The sequence below is a fragment of the Tachypleus tridentatus genome, chromosome 1, assembly GCF_004210375.1.
Source record: "Tachypleus tridentatus isolate NWPU-2018 chromosome 1, ASM421037v1, whole genome shotgun sequence".
Taxonomy (NCBI): Eukaryota; Metazoa; Arthropoda; class Merostomata; order Xiphosura; family Limulidae; genus Tachypleus; species Tachypleus tridentatus.
Genome location: NC_134825.1, coordinates 26,540,578 through 26,549,224, shown reverse-complemented (window position 1 = coordinate 26,549,224; position 8,647 = coordinate 26,540,578). Strand labels below are relative to the sequence as shown.

General features: G+C 34.4%; 1 protein-coding gene across 1 annotated transcript; it reads right to left on the bottom strand.

The window, feature by feature from the left end:
• Positions 1-386: 386 nt before the first annotated feature.
• Positions 387-5,315, bottom strand: LOC143244760 (deoxynucleotidyltransferase terminal-interacting protein 1). Its single transcript, XM_076490021.1, has one exon. The coding sequence runs from the start codon at positions 4,764-4,766 to the stop codon at positions 3,255-3,257; it is 1,512 nt and encodes a 503-aa protein (XP_076346136.1). The 5' UTR covers positions 4,767-5,315; the 3' UTR covers positions 387-3,254.
• Positions 5,316-8,647: the final 3,332 nt, after the last annotated feature.

Here is an 8,647-nt window from a genome sequence, read left to right as displayed (position 1 = left end):
AATGCCCCCATGGCTGAAAGGGCAAGCATGTTTGTTGTGACGGGGATTCGAACCTGCAACCCTCGGATTACTAGTCTTTCACAGACAAGAGGGAATGCAGTTGGTCAACAGCACCAAATGTTAACTGTTAACTATTGAGCTATGCGAATAAAATAGTGGGACTTGACCATCACCTCTTATATCCATGATTTCAATAGTGTAAAATATGTACAGCAATGATTAATACTAAATTTATTCAGTACAGTTTAAATAAATTTAGTTTCATTGTTTCAGATTAGTACTTAGAAATGTTTTAAGAGGAGCTGTAGATTTTAGCAATTGTTAATTTACATTACAAAAATGTAGTAACAGTAATAAACAATCCATTATTAAAGAGATGCACACCACTTTCTTTAAACTGGAGATGACTTCACTTGACATTTTGTCACTTTATTGTCTTATACAGTCATGTGAAAAAGTTAGGGCATCCTATGAAAGCCTATGTATTTTTGTAACATTTTTGGATATATAGATATTTAATCTCAATTTTCACAATACTGAGAGATTATAGGAATATAACTAAACAATTAAACCTGAAGAAAAGACTTTTCAAGATATTCTGTAAATGTAATTCTTCAAAAATGCATATTCTAACTGAGGAACAAGTTTGGACACCCCCACATTTATTACCACTTAAAATGGCTCAACTCACACACAGGTGTATCACACCAGGTGCACATGATTAGAAGATCGTTACTCAAAATTTTGAATGAAGCTTGCCCAATTTAAACCTCAGACATTTAGTTTGGTGTGCTCCTGACTCTTCAAGTGAGAGTGAGCACCATGGTGAGAGCAAAAGAGCTGTCTGAGGCCTTCAGAGAGAAAACTGTAGCATCTTATGAGTCTGGTTAGCGATGTAAAAAGATTTCAAAAGATTTTGAAATCAGCCATTCCACTGTTTGGAAAATAGTCAACAAGTGGAGGGCTTTTAAAACAACTGCCAACATGCCCAGGTCTGGTCATCCAAGCAAGTTCACCTCGAGAGCAGACCGCAAGATGCTAAAAGAGGTCTCCAAACACCCTAACATGTCATCACAGGACCTACAGCAGGCTCTGACTACTGTTGATGTGAAAGTGCATGCCTCTACAATCAGAAAGAGACTGCACAAGTTTAACTTCCATGGGAGATGTGCAAGGAGGAAACCTTTGCTCTCTAAGAGAAACATCAAGGCCAGACTGAAGTTTGCCAGAGGGAATGTAGACAAAGACCAGGACTTCTAGAATAATGTTCTTTGGACAGATGAGTCCAAATTGAATTATTTGGACACCAGAACAGAGGACATGTTTGGCATAAACCAAATACAGCATTCCAGGAAAAGAACCTCATACCAACTGTGAAGCATGGAGGTGGAAGTGTTATGGTTTGGGGCTGCTTTGCTGCAGCAGGACCTGGACAGCTCACAATCATAGAATCCACCATGAATTCTACAGTGCATCAGAGGGTGCTTGAGGATCATGTGAGACCATCTGTACAAATATTACAGCTGAAGCGGAACTGGACTCTGCAACACAACGACTCAAAACATGCCAGTAAATCCATCAAGGACTGGCTGAAAACTATGAAATGGAGAGTCCTGGAATGGCCGAGTCAAAGCCCAAATCTTAATCCCATTGAGATGCTGTGGGGTGACTTGAAATGGGCTGTACTTGCAAGAAACCCCTCAAACATCTCACGAATGAAAGAATTCTGCATTGAGGAGTGGGGCAAACTTTCTTCAGACTGATGTCAGAGACTGGTATCTATATATAACTATATATCCAAAAATGTTACAAAAATACATAGGCTTTCATAGGGTGTCCTGACTTTTTCACATGACTGTATTTTTAATTACATAACAATGTGTACCAGTTTCATATAATACCAGCAAGTTGAATCATACAATAAAGTCTACATACAAAAATTAGACACATCATATAACAAATCTGAAAATAAAATTGCACAAGATAAGTGATATATGTTTTAGAATAACCATAATTTACATTTATTCTCAAAGAATAAAAAAAACTTAAAAAAAGTTGTCTAAAGCATGTTACTAAAATTCTAAATAAATAAATGCTTTCTTTATAATTTTGTAAATAATGAATAACCACTTTACTGTGACTTAAATAATTTTGTAAAGATGGTGAAATTACTCTTAAGTTCATGATAAACAGTTGTATAACATAAAGAAAATACTTCTAAGAAATTATCAGCTTAATTGCATCTTTAAAATACTGACTACAAAATGATTTCCCTTCATAGCAATGACCTTTATGTATAAAGTCTTGGGCAGTTAAAAACAATAGGCAGATGTTAAATTATTTTTCAATAAAAAAGTAATTCATTTCTAATCTTAAAGTGTAGGAATAACTATTAAATAAATATTACATAGTTTACTGCAAATTTATATAATCTCCTGTATCTAAAAAAAACCAACAACAAATTAACCATTCCTACATATTTTGTTGTGAAAATATAATACATAATTGTTGAACTCTTAAATCACTTAAAATGACTTTCAGCAATAGCATATTATGTGAAAACTAATCACTAGTACAGACTTAGATTCGTTAGTGTCACTTTTTATTTTCCATTTGACATACACCCTCAACCTTTACAAACTACAAAACTAAATTAAACCTACAATAAATAAATCATATAAATGGATATTTCCATTTTTTTTTACAAAACATACTGCTGGTAATTTTTAAGAACTTTTTATATCAAAGTTGATATTTACAAGATAGATTGGAACAGAGTTACTTTCATAATACAACAATTAAAATGATAAACAGCTGTTGTTTTTAACTTTTATATTATTCAGTAAAAATAAAAATTATGGGGATCATTCATTTTTTGTAACTATTTCAACTTATAATGTTCCATTTTATAAAATGGAAGGTCCTATAGATTAAATTTCAAATCAGACCAGTTGGATTGTATCTTTCTATAAGAAAGCTCATAAAGGCAAAACAAAGATAAAATAAGGCAGTTGTTAAGCCTAAAATTAGACTGTTGTCCCATTTCATAGAATTAATGACATAATTCTCTGAACAGTAAAAGACTGGTCTAACTTTTCTTAAAGGTAGGTTTTCAAGTATAACCTTGAATGTTGTGAAGGTGAGGTTATCTTCATTACAGAAATAAAATATTTTTTGTTTTTAAATATTACAACCTCTAGAAAGAAAACCATTCAAATATACAAGATAATATTTAATCATGTTGACCATGTTAGTCAACTTGATGGTCCAATGTCAAATGGTGCTGTCAGTGGAGGCTCCATAGAAGTGCTCAACTCTGATGGTGAAGGAGACACCTCCTGAGCTGGACTAATAGCTTCAAAACCACCTCCTAAACTGAAAGGGGATGGATTTGTTGATGGCATCTCAGCTCCAAGCAAGTCTAATTCATCTGCAGGTGAAACTGTTCTGGATCCTTCTTCTTGAGTTTTATCATCTGTTCCTGCTTCTGATTTCTGACTACTTCGGTCACTACTGTTGTCCAGTAGTGCTACTGGCCGAGCCCGCTTTTTCCCTTGTATGTCTGTACGCATGTTCTGCATGTAGATCTTCATTTTTTGGATGATGTACTCTGGCACAGTAAACCCAACTAATTGATTCACCATAACACCAGGATTATTTCGATACTCTTCAGATTCTGCTAGTTCCCATATATCATCCAAAATCATCATGTAGGCTTTCCCTCCAGTAGCAGGCATCAAATTGTTTTCATGCAGCCACTGTTTGTCTTCTTGGTCCCCAGAATACTTAAAAAGTTCAGCATGCTTTATATACAACTTGCCACGTGTAGCTCCAAATCCAAGAGCCTTGTTTGCCTTGGCACCCATAATGAATTTTGAATCTGGTGTTAGACGAATAGGGTCCCATTTCGGTCCTTCTCGTTTCACCGTATCTCCAGCCTTCATTTTAACAGGGGTACTACGTCCTGACTGTCCACCTTGAAAGTGAATTGGCGGCCTACCTTTTTTCTTCTTTGGCTTCGGAATAGGCAGACTTGCTTCAGAATCGGTGTCAGACTCTTTGCGTTTTCTTGCAAATGGGCTTCTCTGTGATGCTCGGCACATTTTTGCATCTCTTGGATTGTGATTTTCAGAATCCGAAAACTCTGCAGCTGGACTGTTTCCTCTTGAATGTATCCAGTGGTACATCTTTTTGGCTTCCTCCAAAATCTGACGACATACATGTTGAACATGCTGCTCAGATACAGAATTTTCACCATTGTTAATTTTTATGTTTTCAATTCCAGGCCTAAAGAATTTTTCTAAGTATTTCTGTAATATTTCATCAATTTCCCTATTGATACTTTTCTGAATATTTTGTCTCAACAAATCAAGAGATTTTGCTGGACTAAAAGTACACCCAAGTTTTGCCCGATTGATGGCCACAGTTTGAGACCTGTAACTTGTTCTGTAGGTCGTACCAGAGTTTGCTTGAAAATTAGCTAAATTATAAGGTCTCATATTGAAAACATTTTCACGTTTCACAAAGGTGTCAGTATGGTTATAGAAAACAGTTTTAGGTTGAGTAACAGAAATCCTTGTATCTGACAAAGGTTCGACAGCTTTTTCATACATTCCATGAGCGTTAGCATTTAGAAAACCTATATTTTCACTAACACTAACATTGGTCAAAGAATTTCCAGACCTTTGTTTCAACTCCGTCTCCTTCCTTTCATCTCCAGAAGGAGAGTAGACTCTAATTTCTGGTATTCCTCCAATATTTGCCATACTTCTGTTGAAATGTAGTTAGTACTATAACAAACTTTACTATTCAAATAACGAACACAAATATTAATATTTATTACAAAATTAGGCTAAACAATCACTAAAGATTTCGTTCAACTTGACCGAGAAAGCTTACGTCTCGTTATACATTAAAGCTGACGTTATACTCCAGTCCAACATTTGTAAATACGTTAATTGTAACAAAATATCATATAGAAAGTTTCGAAAATGTAAAAATATACATATTTAAAAAAAAATTGTGATCTATGGATGAAAATTTTGTAACCCACTACTATTTTAATCTGAAATATTTAAAGTTACTCCTACGTTTTTTTTAGCATGTTCATGGCGTTAAATTGAATATTACACGTTATCGATGTTCTTGTACTTGTTTAGTTCTTCAACTGCTTGTTCAAAATATTGTTTGTTTGTTGTTAAGCTCAAAGCTAAGTGATGGGCAATTTACGTTTTGTCCACAATAAGTATGGAAACCATGTTTGTACTCATAAACTAACAGACTTTCCGCTGAACCAGAAAGGTGAAATTACTTTGCTACTACATTATGATTGTATTATTAATATTGGAACTTTTATATTTTCAGTGCCCTAACTTAGATGCTACTCGAAGTGTGCGTGATGTTAAGATCAAGAATTTTTAAAGTAGTCATGAAAACCTAAAAATAAGTAAATTTTGATGTCAAAATTTTAATAATAAATTCAGAGAGTATCGAGAGACAAGAGTAGATTATAAATACAAAGATCAGTGAAGCATTGAGTCACTTTGATTCCTATTAGTTAAGCCCAGTATGACCTGGCCAGGTTGTTAGGGTGCTCTACTCGCAATCTAAGGGTTGCGGGTTCGAATCGTCCTCCTACGAAGCAAGATCGCCCTTTGAGCTTTGGGGACATTATAATGTATGGTTAATCCCACTATCTGTTGGTAAAAGAGTAGCCTAAGAACTGGCGCTGGGTAGTGATGACTACCTGCCTTCCCTCTGGTCTTTCAATGCTAAATAAGGGTCGTCGTGCGCAAATATCCCAAGTATAACTTTACGCAAAATTCAAAATAAATAAAAACCGTGTTACTTACCGCGTTTATTTGGCTACTTGATCTATTACATCTGAAATTGTACAATTAAATTAGTGTGGTATTTCTGTTTGAAGAGCATTCTGAACTAAGGCCTACAAATGACAATATTTCACAGTGAAGAAAGCTCGTAGAATTTAGAAATGTTAAGAAAAAAAGTAAATTGTTGTCGTTAATTACACTACACTTGGCCTTATTTTTACTACCCCCCAAAAATCCATTAACATTACAACATATTGTTTTTATGTTTTAATTTTTGCTTAAGAGTTTGATTTCTTTTAAATCGAAGGAGCCAAAAATATTTCGAAAACATTGTGTTTAACATTCCAACATGGTCTAGTACTGTAATTATACACTATTTTGGACTGGTGGTCTGATTGTATCAGATTCGAGATGTGTTACTATCCAACATCACGCATGTATTCGAGGGGAAGGGGAAGTCGGCCGTACCCCGTATTTTTGTGATTGAAACAAATTATGTTTATAGAGTAACTATCTATACCTAATTGTGGTATCTAATTTTTTCTACATAACCTATATTCATCTTGTCAGGTTTTTTATAGAAATGAATTTTTTTACAGTGAGTAACTGTGACTTGTTGACGATAACTTTCAACAATAAACGGACACACACACACACACACACAATCCATTTGTTTTAAAATAATATTTTCAAAACAAGTCAAACGTATGTACAAAACATTTTTACTGTTGATAATCAGATTAACTTGAATTACCTTGTGAGTTACAACAACTGTATGTAGAGCTTTATATAATTTTTTTATGTCCAAAGTCCACACAGGTTGATTCAGTTATCTTTAAATCTAAACAACAATATTAATTATTATTCTCTACTCTGATATTACAATACAATCTGTGATTAGTTCACTCTTTATGACTAAACTTACAAACTCAGTCTAGGTCTATTTGACTACATCTCTCAATAATGTTTCTTCATTTTTTCTTGGTCACCTATATATATATTGCCCGACTGAGCTTTAGAACTTTCTACAAATTATGAGATGTTATGATCTAACAGTAATCACTTAAACCAACAAGTAAGAAATGAAGAGGAATCGAGTAATATAACGTCGATTCATAGCAAATGAGCTACCCAAATACTAAACCTGCTACAACTATCAATTCCAATAAAATCTCACTTTAGTACACGTGCTATGTACAAAATTAAATAATAGCACTGACGTCAAAAATGAAATTAAATGGTCGTGTATATCCAACACTTATGATGAAGCCTTATCATCTTTTGGCTTGAAATAGTCGCATACATTGGTAACTGATGACGCTTTGAAACTGGGAGTTTGAAGCTGTTCTACTACTGTCATGTTTTATGGACCAGACTTTTTACAGTAGGTATCTTTAATACATAATCACTGTGATACTGCAGTCAACAATGAAACTTTATACAAGTTATTCAAGGAAAAACACCACAGAAAATTGAAACATGCTAACATGTTATTTCAGTAGGACAGCCCCTAGCTGAGATAGCTAATATACTATTATTGTACAGAGTTGTTTAAGTTAGAAATATGGCTTAACAATTAATAACTTTTATACACATGGATAGCACAGTACATCACTATAATAAATCGTACATATTTTTACTAATTTAAGTCTAGATCCCTAACCAAGATTATGGCAGAATGAATATTTATTGACTTTTTATAAGATGTTTGAGGATTTTATGTAAACAGTTATATAACTGTTTAAGATACAATTAATGCAGAATTCTTTCTAGATTTAATCTCATATAGCATCTATTTTACTTTTTTTTTTTCGGGGCATACTCCCAAACTCCCATAGCATCAACATGTCGATTGTACTTCGCTTACTGTCTATTAGCTTTTGATCTCACAGTTTAGAACCCTCTTTCAAACATTCTGCGTATGAACTTAAATATGGTTTCACTTTCAATTATGAGTGAGTTACCAGAATTGTGATCAATCCTGTTTTTCAGCTAAAAGCAGCTGCTGCCGACTGGGTGGCTTCCCTCTGGTCAGGGGCTCGGCATGGCCAAGCGTGTTAAGGCGTTCGACTCGTAATCCGAGGGTCGCGGGTTCGAATCCCGGTCGCACCAAATATGCTTGCCCTCCCAGCCGTGGTCACGTTATAATGTGATGGTCAATCCCATTGTTCGCTGGCAAAAGAGTAGCCCAAGAGTTGGTGGTGGGTAATGATGACTAGCTGCTCTCCCTCTAGTCTCACACTGCTAATTTAGGGACGGCTAGCGCAGATAGCCCTCGAGTAGCTTTGCGCGAAATTCAAAACAAACAAACCCTCTGGTCAGCAGTTCAAAATCTGGAATGACTGTGCCTGAATCGTAGGTCTTCTCATACAGCCATTTGTCCATTCTCTGCATAAGACGTTATTCACCCTTCAAATGATGTTTATTACTTAAATTGATTTTCTCAAACTAGTAAACTACGAAATGTTTATGTTGATCGGCTATAACTTATTGTACAGTGATCACACATATATATTTCATTAACTACAATTTATGTCCTTAATTTAGACAAATTACAGATTAGCCGTATTTTATTAAAACTTTATTATAAATATCTTATGTTTTTTTTTCTGCTTAAAGTGTTCATTCGTAGCTTGCGACTTACTTTAATAAAAGTACTGTCTTAAATATTCGGAAATATTAATGAACGAGAAGTTTTGTAAAATACGCAGAATAAAGATACGATTATAAGTGTCTGTCATGAAATTGTAAAAGCAAGTTTATTTTTTAAGTTCGTCGAGGTAGTTTCTTTGTAATGTCATTTCCAAATTTACTTA